Source organism: Cucurbita pepo, chromosome LG17 (assembly GCF_002806865.2).
Source record: "Cucurbita pepo subsp. pepo cultivar mu-cu-16 chromosome LG17, ASM280686v2, whole genome shotgun sequence".
Classification (NCBI taxonomy): Eukaryota; Viridiplantae; Streptophyta; class Magnoliopsida; order Cucurbitales; family Cucurbitaceae; genus Cucurbita; species Cucurbita pepo.
This window is the reverse complement of record NC_036654.1, coordinates 1,323,864-1,343,173: the sequence shown is the minus strand read 5'-3', so window position 1 is coordinate 1,343,173 and position 19,310 is coordinate 1,323,864. Positions and strand designations below refer to the sequence as shown.

Sequence of the window (19,310 nt, the reverse complement as noted above, 5' to 3'; positions counted from 1 at the left end):
AAATTAGGTTAATTACTTAGATCTTCGAGTTCGAGATACCCATACGCATGAACGAACTTGATCTTCGAGTCCAAGATACTCATATGCATGAACAAATTTGATTTCTAAGTCCGAGATACTTATATACATGAACGAACTAGATATTCGAGTAGATATATCCATATGTATGAACAAATTTTTGTACTACATGAACAAGTTAAAAAAAAATTAAAAGTTATTTTCTACATGCACATGACTTCGAAAAAAGTCTAATTGGCATGTTTATATCCATGACTTCGATTAGATGATGAAAGTCCTACATCGGCTCATTTAGGAAATGATTGAGTTTATAATCAAAGAATACTCTCTCCATTGGTATGATGCCTTTTGGGAAAGTCCAAAGCAAAGCCACGAGAACTTATGTTCAAAGTGGACAATATCATACCATTGTAGAGAGTCGTGTTCGTCTAACATAGAATCAGAGCGGTAGGACCAAAATTAAAGTATTGAAAAGTCAGAGGCGCATGCAGCTCTACCGGACGAAGGCGGGGCCAGCGCGGTCATTGGGCTGCCTAAATGGGCTCCACACCACACTACCCTCGCTCCATCCCGCCCTTTCATGGCACATAAGACTTTTTTTGTCAATTTTTTTTTTTTTTTTTTAAATGTGTTTAATGCAAGCACCGGTAAGGAAAGCTTAAAAAAATAAAAAAATAAAAAAAAATAATAATAACAATAATAATAATAATCATGAATTCTTTAAGAGAGTAATACGAAAAACCTGTTCATAACTTTATTTTGTAATTCAAGCCATATATTAGGATTCACAGATTAAGAATGTCGAGTGGATTTTAGCCACCAAAGTTTCAACAATTTCGATGGGATGGACTATTAATTGAAAGTTTGGAACTTTTGAAAAGCCGTTTCTTAACTTCTATAGTACACGAGCAATAGTCGACACGCTTATAACGAATGTTAGTGCCCCAAAGGGAAATAGAGTCTAGCTCTACTCTGACTAGTGTCCCACACCGTTCGGTAACTGGCTCTGATACCATTTGTAACAGCCTAAACTCATTACTACTAGATCAGGTCTAAATCGACCACGACACGAAAATATATCACAATGAATGAACTACTTAATAGTAGATCGATTATTAAAGGCTTCAACAAAGGTGGCTAACGAGAAATCGACGGAATGCGTTTAAAAGAAACAACAACTTTAAAGCAATCTAGAAAGGGAAAAGAAAGGACAAATAAAGAAAAGGGCAAATTGAATGTTTAGAAGTGAAAGGTTGGGAACCGCATAATATGGAGTCGTAATCATTTAGGGTTTCAACCAAAAATTTCTTCAAGTCTCCATCACCTTTGACAACTCCCTACCACCTTTGTTATTGGAACCTTTTTTAGGGAAGCAATTGACACTTATTGCCTCCACTCTTTCAATTTTCTTCTCCCTTCTTTTTTTTGGTTAGTGAAAAGGAATCTTCGATCAAATATGGGTTTTTGAAACACGAGCCACTCGGAACGTTTCGGATGGTGGTCTGTAGGTCATGATTGGTTAAGAAAACATACTTGAGTCATTTCAGATATTGCCATCTTTGTACTTTTCCCTTTCGGACTTTCTCTCTAGGATTTTAAAACGCGTCTTCTAGGGAGAGGTTTTCATACCCTTATAAAGAATGTTTCGTTCTCCTCCCGAACCGATGTGAGATCTCACAATTCATCCCCCTTTTGAGTCCAGTGTCCTTATTAGCGCTCGTTCCCCTCTCCAATCAATGTGGGATCTCACAATCCTTTCAAGGCCCAACATCCTAGCTGACACTCATTCTTCTCTCCAACCGATGTGAGATCTCACAATTTACCCACCTTCAGGGCCCAACGTCCTCGTTGGCACATCGTACGGTGTTTGACTTTGATACTATTTAAATTTTAATGCTCTTTTTAGGTAATCTGGAAGCCTGGAAGTCTTATGCACGAACCTAATCAATTTTGCTATGGTAGATTATAAATTTTTTTTATTGCATTCTTGTCGAGATTCTCTCCTCATTTATTGGATATCTAGCTATAATAGATTTATCTGTGACAAATTACAGGGGTATTATTGAATTTTTTAGAAAAATTAAATTACAGCTAATAAATGTATTTAAGTTCATACCATGAATGCACAATTAAAAGAATTAGAAGAAAATATAATACAAAAATAAATAATAATGTGTTAATTAATTTAAAATACTATATTTGCATGTTATATTTAAAATTACAATAAATCTTTAAAAAAAAAAAAAAAAAAAAAACATTGGTCCTAGATAAGGCATTCATAACAAATTCTGACATTCGGTTACTAGGTTTACTGTTATTGGGCCTCAAGCCCACGTTTCCAAAAGTATTTATCGGGCCCAATATTTCTAGTTTGTAAGCCCAACTAAGCCCAACTAAGTCATTCATGGCTCACACTCTCCTAAGCCCAACTAAGGCCCAATATTTTTTGTTTTCTAATAAATTTATTTCAGGAAGAGAAAAACAGGGTGTCCAAATATTACATTAATTTTTTTTTTGGGTTAAATATTAATAAATATGATTCGTTATTTATTTATTTATTTTATTTAGAAAAAAGTTGACTTAATAATTTTACACGAGAAATTTTAGTTTAGTCAACCATAATTAATATCACATCTCAAAAATACTCATCAACTTTTCAAGTTAATATTAAAACGTCCGCAAATAATCTATGAGATATCAATAGACGATAATTTATTTTAATTTTTTTTAGGCTCTAGTATTAAATTTTTGTGGGTGTTTTTTTCTTTTTTAATTAAAAAGTATTAATTTATATTTTTTTAATTTAGTATTTTTGAAACATTAATAGTTTATTACAAGGGTATTTTTGAAACAAATTATTTATATTTTCTATCCAAAATTGAATGTATTTTTTAAAATTTTAAATTTTTAAAAAAATATTATTAAACTTTGAAAGTTTATGAAAGAAGATTTTAGACCCATAAACTAAAATTAATTAAAAAATTTGGGGGATAAAAATAATTTATGAATGATTGGTAAAATTAACCTAAATTAAAATTGAAATAATATATAAGCTATAAATTATAATTTAAAATTTGTAATAGTAAAAGGAAATTGTATGGATAATTGATTTAAACGATCCACGCGGCGGGTGAGTTGGGGAGGGAGAGATCGTTCCACGACGGCGAGTGACTGCGCACTGAAATTGCAGACAAAAAAACCCTCAATTTTTTCTTTGCCCACACCAATCCAAACCCTGAATTTAGGTTTTTTCTCCTTCTCCTTCCCGCGTTCTCCTTCGAGATTGCCTCAGAAGCTGCAACTGAGATCTGTCCCTTCGCCATCGCCGCTTTCGCATTTCTACTTTCATTCCCGCCTTCTATCTAAGGTAACACTGCTACATCTTTCTCTCTGATTTTTTTTTTTTTTTTTCTCCTGGATTCTTGTGTTGCTTGCTGCAGTTCTCACTTAATCCTCCCGAGCTATCGATGGTTTTGGTTTGAGTTAGTTAATACTGTTCTTGTTTCGAGCTCGAGAAATTATGGAGAATGGGATTAGATGGGAGATTAGTCGTTTATTTCCTTTCATGTTAGTGGTTTTTACGTGATTCGTTTCTTGTCTGACTAGGCTAATTGGAGGTTTTGGTTTCCTGCAGGATAGTTAAGTAGGAAAAAAGATGGCGTAATTCTTCTTTGAGTGGTCCAAGGACGCATGGTTCAATCTTTGGGTTGTGTCTTCTAGTTGTCAACTTGAGTAATGAGCGATTACGAAGTGGGAAAAATGAGAGGCTCGTTGTAAACCGTCGTCTTCAAGTAAATTTTGTCTGCATTGTAGCTTGCGGGGTTAAGTTTTGATTTTTGCGAGGTGTGGTTTTTGTATTGGCGTTTTCTTTAGGTTTATTCTTAACATGAGTATTTATTGGGTCGTAGGATTTTTGAATATGCAAGTACCTAGCACTGAGGCTTTCCACCTTGACCGCTTCTTGGTCTCCTGTACCTGGTCAATGTGGACTTTGTTTGAGCATTAATTGTTTCATTATATCCTCTGTTTAAGTGGGGGCCGATGAGCACATATAGCTGCTCAAAACAATACAGTAGAACCAGTGCTAAACAGAGCCTGTACAACTCTAATGACGAAAGTGCAGCTCGGACTAGGCCATTCAGCTTTGAAGATATTATGCTTAGGAGGAAGAATAAAGAGTCAGCTGCTAATGATGGGGGTGATACAGGTAGCCATTCAAGAAGGGAAAGCATAGATAAGCACATTACTGCCAATCGTGAATCGGAAAGGCATTTTCGTCACAGTAGAGGTTCTTCTCTTGATGTCCAAAATCTCCCATTGGAGGAATCAGCCAGGATTAGCTCAAGAAGGAAAAAAGAGGAGACATTGTTGAAGGACAATATGGTGATCAGGAGTGACAGAAATAACTATGGATCTGGATTGACACTGATAGGTAAGCTGAAGCATGACACAAATGGAAAGGATAAAAGACAAAAGTATGGCCAGGAAAACCTTGGTTGGGGAAAAAATGATGAGCGATCAAGGATTGACATTGAAAATGAAACTGGAAAGAGGCATTCAAGAGATGCAGCTGGCAAGGATAGGCGTGAAGATCGTGGTAAGGGGAAATCTGAAAGAGAAAGTAAGAGAAAATATCAACATGGTGATGATGACAGGAACAGAGACAGGCACATTTCAAAGAAACATGATCATGGTAAACATCATGACCTAGAAAGTAAAGAAAGAAAGGAAGCTAAAATATTGTTAAGTTCACATCATGAAGATTCTAGATTGAAAAAAAGACGAAAAAGAAGCCTAGATCATCAAAGTAAACATAAAAAATCTGGTTCACTTTCTCCAAGGCCACCCAAGTCCTCAACTAAATTAGCCAGGCAGAAGGAGTTGCCATTAGATTCTCATGTAAAGAAGTCTGGAAGATGGCATTCTGATAGTGATAGAATAGGGGATTTCACCAACAGTTCCAGTAGCCAATACAGGCGGCATTCTGGGTCAACAAGAAGTGGGCTTGGTGGCTATTCACCTAGAAAGAGAAGAACTGAATCTGCTGTCAAGACTCCACCTGTTCGATCACCAGAGAAGAAAAATGAAGGGTTGGATCTTCTTCCAGCAGAAAAGGTTGGATTATTTTCTGGTTCAGTTACTTCCAACTTTCAGCCGTCAAATCCTACAGTCTCCTCAGGCATTAGTAATGATCCATCTGGTGGTGCTCTCTTTTCTCTAGCCATGGGGAAATCTTTATCAGGGGTTTCTTCAAATAATCTAGCAACGAAGACAAATGCTTCTGTTGATTCAATTCAGCTGACACAGGCAACCCGGCCAATGAGGAGGCTTTATATTGAAAACTTACCACATTCTCCATCTGAGAAAGCAATCATTGATTGCCTGAATGGTTTTCTTACATCTTCAGGTGTTAATCACATTGAAGGAACCCAGCCATGTATTAGTTGTATTGTAAGTGCTTTTATTCCATGTTTCTAACGTGTGTAGCTATTTTGTTATGATGTTGTCTGATGTGAGTTTTGGTGCATAACACCACTTGTGCAGATACACAAAGATAGGGGGCAAGCTCTTGTTGAATTTCTTACGCCTGAGGATGCTTCAGCAGCACTTTCATTTGATGGAAGTGACTTCTCTGGTTCCATTCTAAGGATTCGGCGACCAAAGGATTATGTCGAGCTTGTAGTAAGAATAAACATCCAGAATTTTTTACCATCTCCATTCTCTATGATACTCTCAAGATATTATACAATTTCCATTGATTGCACAAGTGGTCTAGTTGTAAGGCAAACCTAGAATTGTTAAGCTGTGGTTTCCTGGGATATGGGCCCTCCGCATGACTATCTTCTTATTGTTGGAGACCATTTTTCATCTTTCATGACTGCATTTTATTTTTTTTATTGAAGTTAGTTATGTTTTTGTTTACAATTGTTGTCCAAGTATGCTGTGCTAGTTATGTTTTTGTTTACAATTTGTCTTCTTTTGATTTGAAAGTATGTTGTGCCTGTAATTCTGGATTTAGATGAAATTGTCTTACATCTTTTTCTCGAACAGGGGAGGTTTGTGGTAGCTTTTTCCTTCCTGTTCTCTAGAAAATTGGTTAGAAAAAAATATGAGAATTTCCGATTTAAGTAAGTTCTCAATCATGGGGATACATATTTTAGTTTAGTAGGTGCAAAATGTGGATGCTAGAATGACTTGTAGTGTTGGAAATGGTCTATGCTATGTTTAGTTATGCGAGTTGGGGATGGTCCCATTGAAACAATGTTTGGATGCAGTGGTGGAAAGGGTAGAGAAGGTTGCATAAGTGGAGGAATGCGGCTTTTGAAGATTTTGTTATGTTTGTGCTAGTTCTTGGGTATAGTAGTTGCACCCATGAAGGATTGTCATGGCATGACAATGGAAGCCATTTTGCATCCTCTTTTCTGGGACAAAAAACTAGTTCTGGGTTGTCCTCTCTTTCTATGTTCTTTAGAATTTTGGTTAGAAGGAAGTCGGATGCCTTATATTTAATCGAGTCTTCCGTTCAAGGGGTGAGTTCACAAGTGTATGAGATTGGTTGAGAAATGTTAGTTGAAGATGGAATTTCATGTATTTATAAACTTAAGGAGAATCAAGTTGTGGAATTGTGGAGTCTGTCAATGGTTAGAAGGCATTTCCCTAAATCTTGAGAAGGAGAATGTACGGATTGTTGACTTTCTAGTGGTATCACTATTGAACTAGGGGATCTCACCAAGCGCATGGATCAATTTTGGATGTTCCTACAAGAAAGGATATGCTTGGGAGGACCTATGAATTGAGGAGGGCTCTAAGTGATTATGAAGGAAGATGTGTGGTACCTCATAATTTTATAAGAAAAACCCTGAACATTTGCATGTAAATCAGTGTGCACGCCCCTATTAGTAAGGTTAAAAGCGGTAGATATTCAGGCTCCGGCTATTGAGAACTTAAAATCAAGACATACAAACTGGAATAAGAACTCTTGCTATTGATACCTTATTAAACCAGAAACATGTAACTCAAGGACTGATCTTGAGAGTGAGAAATTATATTTTGTTTATGTAGAGCCATTTGACAAAAAATGCCCAACTATGGAATGATTAGTTGAAAATCTATTTTTATGCGATATTTAGATGCAAACATCCGTATACTTGTCATTGCATGTCTGTATTTTATGTTTGAGGGATTCAGTAGCAGGTTTGAGGTTATCACTCAACACCCCTTTTGTCCCCTTGTGAAACCTGTTTTTCTTTTTCCTTTTTTTTCTCCCACGCAAATTAGTATCTCAGCTTTGTAAATTTTGCTCATGTTTTCTTGGCCGTATATAGAATATGTTTCTTCAACCATGTTATTTCAGTTTCTGAGGTCTATTGTGGTTACTATCATGTAGCAGGTTTTCAGACAGTTGCTATTTTCATGCAGACTGGTGACCTGGAAAAGTCAGTGGCAGTAGTAAATAAAATCAGTGATGTTGTTGAGGACTCACCAAATAAGGTACGTATTTGAATTATTGACACTGTAGTAGAATGATACTATTGCTTGATGAGGGAGTGAAGTCTAGCTTTTAGGGTTTTTTGTGTGTGTGTGTGTGTGTGGGGGGGGGTTAGAGAAATACTTTTTCTTAAAAGCAAACATTACCATAAAGGTCACAATATATCCTCTTTAGGACCAAAAACATCCAAATGGATGAAAATTTTCTCCACACTCGGGGTGGTGCTCCCCACTGAAACAAANGGGGGGGGGGGGGGCTATCCTTTCACAATGTTAGTCCATAAAACCCTAATTCTCTTCCCGAAATGATTGTGTAAAATTTGAACAAGAAAATGTCTAAAGATTACTGCATCAACACGGAAAATACCAAATTCGTCATCCTTCGGCATGAACATTCTATATAAAGGGTCTGCAAATAAACAAACGGTTTAAACCCTCACTCTTTCTTATAAACTTCTCAGACTACCTTGGCTTGAGATGAGTCAAATTATTTCTTTGTTGGATGCTGTCTGCTGTGTTGGTAACTCCCTTGAGCTTGCTGAGCACAAAAAATTGTGGCTTTCTCCTGGCAAAATTTCTTCCAGAGCCACTTTTATGCTGTTAGTTGTTCATTAGTCAAATAGTTAACAGCTTGTTAATTAAATTCAATTAGCTTTCTGTTTTCTTCTAATCGTGGACAATTCTACTCCCTAGACTGCACCAGACATACAACCCAGCTAAGGAGGTTCTTACCATGATGATTCTTCCCATTACATTACTGACCCTTTGGATCTTCAAGGAAGATAGAATGATCAGTTATTCAGTTCTCATTAATCAGCTCAGTACTTGTGCACATTTTACTTTAAACCATTTTCCTAATCCGTTTCCTGGTTGTTCCAAATATTAACAATACCAAGACCCCTTTAGCTGAAGATAAAGAAGCCTTTTCCCATATTTACTGAGTGGTTAACCCCTTCCTGGTTCCTCTCGGCCTCTCCCAAGGAAGTTTCTGAATAGAATTTCCACTCCTTTTGCGTTTATATATTTCCATTTTAAAAATTTATCTTGGGCTCTTTCCAAATCAGGATCCAAATAGCTGAGGTTTTTAGGTCTTCTCACAGAGATACAATATAAAATATTTGATATTAAAATGTTCAATAGCACATTCATGAGAGGCAGCAGTGACTGAAATGTCCTCATGGATTACAATTCATGGTACTGTAGAAAATTTCTTAAAAAATGTTTTTTCCCCTTATTGTCTGGTCGGTGTAGTTGTTATATTCTTATGGTTAAAAACTTTTAGCAGCATTGCCAAGAGATATTTATGGGTAAATGTTTTTCTATTTGATTTTCTATAGTCTGGGTGGTACTCCCTGGTTACTTAAGTATCACTTTTCTGATTTGTTGAGGGGGTGGGGGCTGTTTTGATGAATTATGCACCATACATCTTCGTAAGAGCATCGAAGATGCCTACATAGTAGAATCATTACTATTAACGAACTAAACTGTTCGTGTCCTATTAAGTGATTGATGTGTAAACTTGAATAAGTTTATTGAGTTATTATTGCTCTTAGTGAGCTTATTTTATAGTCATGTCTGCTTAGTCTATGTTTGATCTTGTTGCAGATTATTGTTGCTGGGATCTCTAATAGAATATCATCTGAAATGGTAATTCGAGGAAATATTTTATTTGCCTTGCACTTAATCATACCTTGTGTATGATCTTTACCTCTTGCAACAGTTTTCACTTTGCTGCGTACATTCCGGTGATTATTTCTTTAATGTTATTCTCCAGCTTAAGAATATTGTTGCTGCATTTGGACCTCTGAAGGCCTATCACTTTGAAATCAACAATGATCTTAATGAACCTTGCGCCTTTTTGGAGGTGAATTTTCATGCTTTATGTGCATTATTTTAGCATGCTTGTCTCAAGTGCTATTTTATTATTTGTAATGATTTGGGAAGGATCTATATTGTTGTGGAAACTCCGTCATATTTACACAACCACTTCAAGTCAGAAAATGATTCTCCATATTAATCCTTCAAATACTGCATTGGAAGCCTATGTTATCCTTTAGTATTTTGTTTTTCTACTGTAACATTTTAAGTTCTCTATGTTATCTCTTTGTTCATAACTGCTTTAGACTTTATATTCTTTCTTTCTTTCTTATTATTTTTCTTTACAATATATTAAAGATATAAATCAATGTGGTTATGATTTAAATTGTTCATTAAAGAGCGCAGACCACCTTGTACGTTTTAGTCTTACTTCATAGAATAAAAAAAAACAAGTAAAAGAAAATTTCTGCACCATGTAATGGCATTTTAATTGATTCATTTTGTCAGAAAATTCATTAATCGACGCATTACTATTTTTCATCTCTGCTTAGTGGTAAGACCTAGAAAACAAGTTATTAGTTTTTCATCATATACTGAAAGAAAGTTTGGGTGGATATCGCTTGCAGGATAAATAACATCCTTGAACTATATTTTTGGTAGTATATGCAATCCCTTAAAACTTGTTTTACCCTTTTCCTGATTGAACGAGGTAAAGCTACTATTTGATTGAATGAGACTTTACTGTGAAAGAATCAATGAATTAGCTGCTTTCCAGTCTAGTAAATGAATGAAATCCTCTTCTCTTCGTTCTCGTCCAAAGCTATCCCATCTTGACTCCGACTTCCTCTGTGTAAGGATCTACACACGCATAATATCATAGCCTGTGATATTTCCATAATGCTTCTTGATCACAGTCTTAGTCCGGGAGTTGGTAACTTCAGTTAGTAGTGTCCTGTCGTTCTCCTCAAGAGGAGCAAATATGGGTTGCTTCTTATTACTGTGAAAGATTCAACGTGCAAAGTTTTACTAACTAATGGGCGCTTTTAAATCTTTTAGTTTCTAACCAATGCACATAGAATGCTATTTTCTCTAGGAATCATCAGACCAATATAAAGCAGAAGGAAAACTGCAATATAGTATAATATTTGTCTTTGAACTTGCTCGTAATAGCCATCAGTGAGACTCCAGCTATTGTAATACCTAATCATCGGTTTCCAAATTGAGTAAGTTCACTTTCTGATGGAAATATGTCAGGATAGATTATTGATTTCCTTTGAAATTTCTTGTTGACATTTGGTTTTAGACCTCCACATTTGAATACATGCCTTTGGTTCTGATGGACGGGACATGTTTTGCCACTTTAAACCACTATATTTCAGACACATTGGTCGATCTTTTTAGTCTGTTTGCCTTTATGTACTTGCAGCTTTATATCAACAGCACTAAAGCTAGCATTTATAGACATATAAAAGGTAATTTATATATTCAACAGTGATAGGTTACTCAATGTCTCTTCTCGGCTATTTTACTAGGAGAAACTGTTTGCACAATATTCAGCATGAATACATGATGTTTTTTATTTCTTTGTTCCTTCTAGTCAGTAACATTTGTGTTGAAGATATCTATGATGTTCCCATATTGTACTTGTGGTCACTGTAGCCCATGGCAATCCTTTGATCATTAGTTCAAGACTTTTTGTTTGTTTGTTAACGAGTATCGCATAGATTGAGTTATCAATTTCTCTTTTAAATAGATAAAATCACTTTTTATGTGCATGTTGGATGTTGGCCTGTTATTATGTTGAATTTGCTTTAGGTTTAATTTATATGCCATTTCTTAGCCAAGAAAAAAAAAGTGCGAATAAGTTATGCTCTGGGGCTTCAATATGAATGCCCATCTTCTTTCAAACCTTTGTATTATATGCCATTTATTTGATCAATCTTTTTTCCCTGATCACATTCGCACTCAATCTATTTATCAGTATGTTGACCAATCAGTTATGCCCAAAGCTTGTGCTGGTCTAAATGGTATGAAGATTGGAGGGCAAGTACTAAAAGTGTTTCCAGCTGTTCCCATTGCATCGTTGGTACTACTCATCTTCTCTTTCCTTTCCCATAATTATTTTGTGATGGTTATTGATCACAATGAAGCATCATGAAAATTTTATTTTTACTTCACATGGTAATTTGGGCCTTGCTTAACAAGCAACATATGTTAGGAACGTAATGGATGTCAACCGTGTTATGGGATTCCAGAGCATGTAAAACCTCTTCTTCAACAGCCAACAGTAGTGTTGAAAGTTAATGTGGTACGTTAATCTTTTTAATGCCTTTCTTCTGAAACCACTCTCCTCCCATCCCCACCCATCAGAAAATGAAAACATGGTCGCACACATATACACAGTGCAGTTTAATAGGCAAGCGGGTATGAGTATTAGTTAATTAGTGTCATTTACAGTCGTCTGATTTGGCGTCTTCTTTTTGGAACTAGTTTAATGCAGATGTTCTCCCTTTACTATCTGAGTCAGATATCAACGAAGTTCTTGAAGACATTCGGTTTGAATGTGCCAGGTCCTGAGAGTTACTAGTAGTGTATATTTCATTTAATGTGATTGTTGTAAAATAATACCATGCAATTTTGTAGGTTTGGGACGGTTAAATCCATGAATGTTGCAAAGCCATGCACTAGCTGTGTCAGTGCTGAAGAAGAATACAAGAGTATTTGTGATGTCACTGATGTGGAGATCAAACATGAGATTCAGGAAATCAGCACAATTGTGATTTCAAGAAATGATAATGATCATGATGATAATTGCCCCGACGCTACTTATCAGGAGCAAGGTAATTACCCTCACAATGGTAGACATAAAAACGAAGTTGTGGAGGACAAATTGTGTCATATGGGTATCAAGGATGCTACATGTTTCGAAGACATAGTTTGTAAGAGTGCATCGGAAACAATCCCTCGAGGATGCTGTGACAAGCAGAGCAGCCCAGGAAATGAACTTCATGATGTAAAAGTTGCCAAAATAATTGAAACTGGCTCAGATGAGAAACCAGTGCTTCTAGGTGATTCAACTACGGTGGTGGCTGATGATGAGAAGAAAGTTCTACATGGAATGGATCCCATGGTGAGAACAGATTCTGACACATCTGAGAACAGAGAAAAGAAGGAACGTAATAACAATCTGGAGAGTTCATTTGCGGTGGGGAGCGTTTTTGTTGAGTTTGGTAGATTGGAAGCCTCATGTATGGCTGCGCACTCTTTGCATGGAAGGATTTATGATGGACAAGAGATTAGCGTCGAGTACATTCCTCATGATCTCTATCATAAGAGGTTTTCTAAATGACCACAGTTGAATACTCATTGTTGTGATTTAACTTTTCGCTGTGAAGGCTCTTTGATTACTGAAGAAGGCATTTGTTAATGGCTCATTTTAGGCCAGCCTCAATATTTTTTTGATCATTTGGCTCGGAGTCTGAAGCAAGCTATATATGGCGAAACAAGTCGTTTCTCTGAGTATGCTGAAACGAAAACTCTGGGAGAATACAATCCCCCGAGCTCGACGCCTTTTAACCAGTCTATGTGCATTACTGATATATTTTCTCTACATGCTTATTAACAGGAGCAAGGAACTAGGTTATGGACATGAAAGATTAAGGGTGTGGATATGGGTATGGGTATCTTTTGAACATTACTTCCATATCTAACCTCTGTGTAACGTTTTACCTACCGCTGAGCTTTCGGCATTCTCGTGTTCTGATCTTTGTTGATGATCTCTCCCTAACAGTTGAATTAGTTACTTTAATACAAGAGATCATTATTTATCACCATTTTGTTTACCTCTTATATATAGTAGTACCTAATGGACTGGACAACGCCATGAATTTCAAGGGGCGGACATGGAAATGCAACATGGCAGCAATGTTCTGCATTTTTATCAGGTTGTCATAAATGATAGAACTTCATAAGTTCTGGGAGTAATAATCTTTTTGCATGTTTTTCAGCCAGATTTATTAGTTTGGTGTAACGTTATTGTACCTTTAGACTTTATTTAGATCTATCTTTCTAGGTGGAATGCAACTTAGTTAAGCAAGTGTAACAATCTCGCTGCAAGCAGATATTATCTATTTTAGGCTTTCCTTTCGGACTTTTCCTCAAAGTTTTAAAATATGTCTACTAAGGAGAGGTTTCTACACCCTTATAAAAAATGTTCCGTTCCCCTCTCTAATCAATGTGTGAGATCCTAGATGGAGTAGAGAGGGGAACGAAGCATTCTTTATAAGGGTGTATAGAAATCTCTCCCTAGTATACGCGTTTTAAAACACCTCATCGGTTGAAGAGGGGAACGAAACATTCCTGCTGTGTGGAAATTTCTCTTTAGTAAACACGTCTCAAAACCTTGAGAGAGTCTAAATAAGAAAATGCCTACTAGTGATGGGCTTAGGCGATTACAATACAATTTATCAATTCTCCATTTGCAGCCGCCTGGTTCGTACCTTGTATCCAAAAAGGTAAGTGTTAAAACATTCAACATTTTTGGCTAAATTAATTAAAAATATTAAAATAATTAGGTACATTAAATACTTTGCAATTTTTGTTCAATTTAGTTGGGTCAAAATGCATCTTATGTTTTTTATTATCAGGAATTCTTTTTGAAATTTCAAAAAAAAAAAAAAATTATTATTATTAATTTAGCGAATTTTTTAATTAAATCTATATCATAATGCTATAATATACTTCTATATATGATCTTAAGCAACTCCGTTTTATTCGATCAATTTAATGTTCGGATTTAAAATTGTATTAAACATATTATAAATTTTGAGTAATTATTGTGAGGAAGATAAGAAAAGAAATATAATAACATAACAATATTAATGTGAAGCATAAAGGTACACAAAACATTTTAAGTAATCTAATGCATCAAAACATTTTGATGTGTATTTATGTGATTATGGGATTTTTAATGCTAAGTAAAGCTTAGTGGTGTCCATTTCCGCCGCCGGCAAATCCACCACCCGAGCCACCTCCACCTCCACCTCCACCATCACCACCAAGTCCTCCACCCTTTCCAATGCCACCACCGTATCCACCGCCCTTACCGAACCCCCCTCCACCTCCAAGACCTCCACCCTTTCCAAATCCTCCGCCATAACCACCACCATTACCGAACCCGCCACCATCACCACCTCCAAGGCCTCCATCTCCATCTCCATCTCCATCTCCACCTCCACCTCCTACACCACCACCAATCCCATGACCCCCTCCAAAGCCTCCTCCACTTCCACCTCCAATACCACCGCCGCCGCCACTTCCCCCTCCAAGACCGCCGCCGCCACCACTTCCACCTCCAAAACCACTGCCAGCACCAGCTCCTCCTCCTCCACAACCACTGCCACCACCATATCCACCTCCTAGTCCACCACCCTTGCCAAAGAACAGAAACTTCTCTTCCTCCTCATTCCTCGGTTTAGCCACTCCCCTAGCAAGCACACCCGACACAACAACATAAAAACATAACAAACAGAACAAAGCCACTCTGTTCCAGCCACTACCCATCTTGGTACAGCCCAATCAACAATGACCCAATGGATGAACTCTCCACCCTCATCCACACACCTATTTATATCCCATCAAAATCCCCATTTTTCCTTCGCATTTAATTCATCTCAACTACTAACACTTCCCCACTTCGCCTTCCTTAGGCTTCTAACCCTATACATATGTTCGTATCTGCAAGTGCCGTTACAAATAGTATTAGAGTCAACACTCCGCAATGTGCCAACGAAAATAATAACGCGTTTTAACCGTGAAATTGACGACTTTTAAGTTTTTATAAATTAGATTGGGTAATAAATTATATTTTTATTTATGAAATATTATTTAATTTATTATGAGCTAGGGCACTTTGACTTTATTATTTAGCAAAAATTTAATTAATTAAAAAAGAGGGTAGCATTATTAATATAATTATTTTGGTCTTAGTGATTAATTATTGGAATTATTTGTGTATTATTTATAATTAATATGTGTTTTTTATATACTTCTAATACAGTGATTAATGCATTTAGCTTTTAGTAAACCCACCGACAAATCAGCCCCCAAATAACAATGTAAACACTTTGGTATTATCATAATGGGATTAAATGAATAATAAATGCTTTTTAAATAAATCAAAATAATTATATTAAAGGTGACGTATTATCCTAATAAATGTTTTAATACAAAATTTGGTCATATTTATAAATATAATACAAATTTAAATTTTGCCCACATTTGTGAATATAATGGTATCAGAGCCAGACACCGGTCGATATCTCAGTCTTCTCGCTGTTACCCGAAGGGGGTAGACACGAGGCGGTGTGCCAATAAGAACGCTGGCCCCAAAATGGGGTGAATTTGGGGGCAGTCTCATATCGATTGGAGGAAGGAAAGAGTGATAGCGAGGATGCTGAGTCCCGAAGGGGATGAATTGTGATGTCCCACATTGGTTGGGGAGGAGAACAAACCACCATTTATAAGGGTGTGGAAACCTTCTCCTAGCAGACGCGTTTTAAAGCTTTGAGGGTAAGCCCAAAGAGGACAATATCTGCCAGCGGTGGATTTTGGCCGTTACACCCCACCCAACGGATAAAGTAGGGTCGAGTTGATCGGATCTTTCTAATCATTAAATTTTTAGCATTTTAAATTTAAAAAATATATATATATATATATAATGTGGCCACTACATGCATAGTTGGATTCAAAATTTATGGGCCGGCCCATCAGCCCATGTATAAAGAGTTGGATCATTTAAAGCCCAATATAATAATATTTATTTAATGAGGGAAGAATGTGACCGGGAAAAAAAAAAGAAAAAAAGAAAAAAGAAAATTTCTTGCTGATTCGTCTGATCTTATCTTGTTCAAGCCATGATCAAATGTCATCCATAATATTAAATTTTACAATTATTTTTTAAAAATAGAAAATAAAATAAAACTATATCTAAAATTTGAATGTATTTTAAAATTTTATAGTCTATACTTAAAAATGAATTTTATATATTAATTGAATTAGAAAAATTTTAGAAGAAAATGACATTGAATAAAAAACAAATAATCTAAGATTGGAACATAGATAAGGACATTTATGGATCATATTTTTATAATTTCTTATGCCAGAATTTTAGGTCAAAAGTGGATGAATTATTATTCCATTATTAATTAAAGCTCCGATAAAGTATCGATTTAAATCGTGATTTATTTATTTAGACTCGAGAATGACTAATTTTTTTTAATTAATTAATTCAATAATAATTTGATTTAAATTCATTATATAGATAATTTAAATATACGCTAGGTTAAAAAAATTATCACAATTTAATTATTTATTATAGCTGTCCCCCACATTTCGTGGGCACAAAAATGGACAATAGCGATCATGATAGGTGTTTGAATCTTGCAAAAAGTCTTGTGGAAATTGGTCATTGTGGTTTGGTATAATCCCGATCTAGCTACGTTGTCTTAAATAGCCTCTCGCGCAATTATTCGAGTTTGAGTTCAAATTTGGTTAATCTGAACCGTTAAAATTTACCTCTACATTAAAATACAAATTATGAACTACTAATTATGACTCTACTCTTTCATTTTTAAGCTATAATTAAACAATTCTTAAAATTTTTTTTTTTTTTTTTTTTTTTTGTTAGAACAAATTCTTTAAATATATTTAAAATTTATATTTATATTTAATAATATAAGTTTTAAATATATTAAATTTGAAGGACTAAATTTATAATAAAAATTTTAGTGAGAGAATGTGATAGTTGAGAGAGAAAATTCCGGCAAGTTGCAGCTTCGATATGTATGAAAAGTGGTTGGAAAATGCTTTTCTTATTTTATATTACGCGTAAACTCATTAAATAAGGTAGGAGTCGTTACATTTCCACGACAAAAAAAATATAATAAATAAAAAATAAAGAAAAAATATAAGAAGATGGTTGGAGATTAATTTTATTTTCTTTTTCACTAATTTTTGTTCAAAATGGTCAAATACCACGTAGATTGCGAGCTTCAACATTTGTGTTCGTGCGAGGTGAGATACGTATTCGTTTACTACATCTTGATTAGATATATTTATTTTATCTATACGAAAATTCTACGTTTAACAAGAAATGAGAGAGTAGAAGACGTTTAACGAGACGTTTTATCTTCATATTTACCTCGCTTAAGATACATATTTTTCAACATATATCTAAAGAATATTATACCTAAAAAAAAATTTAATTGTAATATTGTTTTATATATTTTTTAATTATCAAAAGTTATTAAAATTTGAATTTTTAGAAATCATTTTTGTTTTAATATTCAAATAAAAATTTTAAAATAAATAATAAACGGACAAAAGTTCATCACACGGAACTCGATCCTCATTAATTCTCTTTAAGGAATCTTCACTTAAATTTTGTGGGAATAGAATTTTCCGTCTAAACATCCCTAATCCTATTTATACTTGTATCTTCATCTAAAATAATTAAAATTTTGTTAATTATAAATTTATAACTATAAAAAAAAATTCGAAATATTAGAAAAATTAGTCCCAAATGAACTCAAATAATTAATAACAATACATAAATTTTATTTTGTTTATTTAATTTAGAAAAAATTAACAATACATAATTAATATTAGAAAAAATTGTTTGGTGTGTCATAATATCATGAATGTTAGCGCGTTAGGTATGGTCATGAAATCTTCATCACTTTCCCTTTCTTTTTTCATATTTTATTTATTAAATTAAACTTCAATTGACCCTTTTAACTTCAAATAAATAATTTTCTGCGTCTTTTTAAAAAAATTAATTAATATTTATTATCAAATAAATCTTTCTATCACTGTCAAATCTCAATTTCGTAAATATTAATTTCGAGAATCATAATTAAGTTATTATATGAGATATGTTGTTTATTTTTCCTGAGTCGATTATTTTTTTTGCCCGAGATCTATTTTTGAGTGGTTATATTAATTTTTTTTAAATCAAATTATTATAATTTTTAATTCTTAAAATAAATATATTTTCATATTATTAATGCGAGTTTGACTTTTGATTTCTTAGCTCATTAAATTGAGTTTAAATAATTAGTTCGCCATAAACGTGAATTAATTGCACGTTTTTATTTTTTGAAATTAATTATATAAATGAAGAATATCGTATTTATATTTATCAGGCTATATCATTAAAATTAGAATGGTACCAATCGTGGCTAGAAAATCGTACTTCCGTCCACTAAAGCCTAAAACGACGACGTAGCAGGGAGATTCCTGTCATTTCGTATACCCGATGGCAAATCCAGTAATTTTGGACAAACAATAAGGGTAGTTTCATAAGTTCACACCAAATATAATCAAGAACCACCAGTTCCCCTCATTCTCTTCGCCCATATATATTCTCAGATTTTCGCCTTTTTTGTTTCTCTCTTTTCATTTTCCTCTTTCGCTCTCTCAATCTCTCTTTATATTAATCTCAACCCTAGAACCCTAGGTTCTCCTTTTTCCTTCGCCGTCTACGGCGGCGACTCTCCAGACAGCCATCGGTGCTTAAATCTGGCCGTATTTTCATCCATCGCCGCCGCAACAATCGCCGCCCCTGGATCCGATTCCGTCGTGTCGACGTTTCGGATTCGGTTTGAACATACCATTTTCTCTGGATTTACCTTCGGAATTTACGTTTTCACCCTTTTCGTTGCTAAAGTTACTGGCATTCACCGTCTGCTTCTTCTTCGTTGTTGTTTTTTTAACCGCACCAAGTCCTTTATTATTATTTTCCTTTTTTAGTTATTTTCCTTTTTTTTTTCTTTCTTTTTTGTCCTTTTCCTCTTATCTTTCACGATTTAAAATTTGTTACGTCCGAAACGTCCAACTCTAGTGATTTGACGGGTGAACCTTTTTAGGAGTCGGAATTTACGATTTTACCATTTTGTAGTGCCACGTGGCATGATCTAAGGCTGAAG

General features: G+C 34.9%; 2 protein-coding genes across 4 annotated transcripts; one reads left to right on the top strand and one right to left on the bottom strand.

Moving 5' to 3' along the window:
* The first annotated feature begins 3,134 nt into the window (after window positions 1-3,134).
* LOC111778470 (splicing factor U2af large subunit A) lies at window positions 3,135-13,157 on the top strand. 3 transcript variants are annotated; one of them, XM_023658317.1, is made up of 11 exons: window positions 3,135-3,385; window positions 3,653-3,809; window positions 3,927-5,469; window positions 5,563-5,700; window positions 7,438-7,509; window positions 9,112-9,153; window positions 9,281-9,370; window positions 11,306-11,410; window positions 11,543-11,632; window positions 11,815-11,894; window positions 11,968-13,157. In XM_023658317.1, exons 3-11 carry the CDS (start codon window positions 4,060-4,062, stop codon window positions 12,671-12,673), a joined length of 2,733 nt encoding a protein of 910 aa, XP_023514085.1. In that variant the 5' UTR covers window positions 3,135-3,385; window positions 3,653-3,809; window positions 3,927-4,059; the 3' UTR covers window positions 12,674-13,157. The 3 variants fall into 3 exon arrangements, with proteins under 3 accessions (XP_023514085.1, XP_023514084.1, XP_023514086.1); XM_023658316.1 differs by having other exon boundaries at window positions 3,146-3,385; window positions 3,653-3,839; XM_023658318.1 differs by lacking the exon at window positions 3,653-3,809 and having other exon boundaries at window positions 3,146-3,385.
* Window positions 13,158-14,307: 1,150 nt separating this feature from the next.
* LOC111778711 (glycine-rich cell wall structural protein-like) lies at window positions 14,308-14,886 on the bottom strand. Its single transcript, XM_023658684.1, has one exon. It carries the CDS (start codon window positions 14,884-14,886, stop codon window positions 14,308-14,310), a length of 579 nt encoding a protein of 192 aa, XP_023514452.1.
* Between the last annotated feature and the right edge of the window lie 4,424 nt (window positions 14,887-19,310).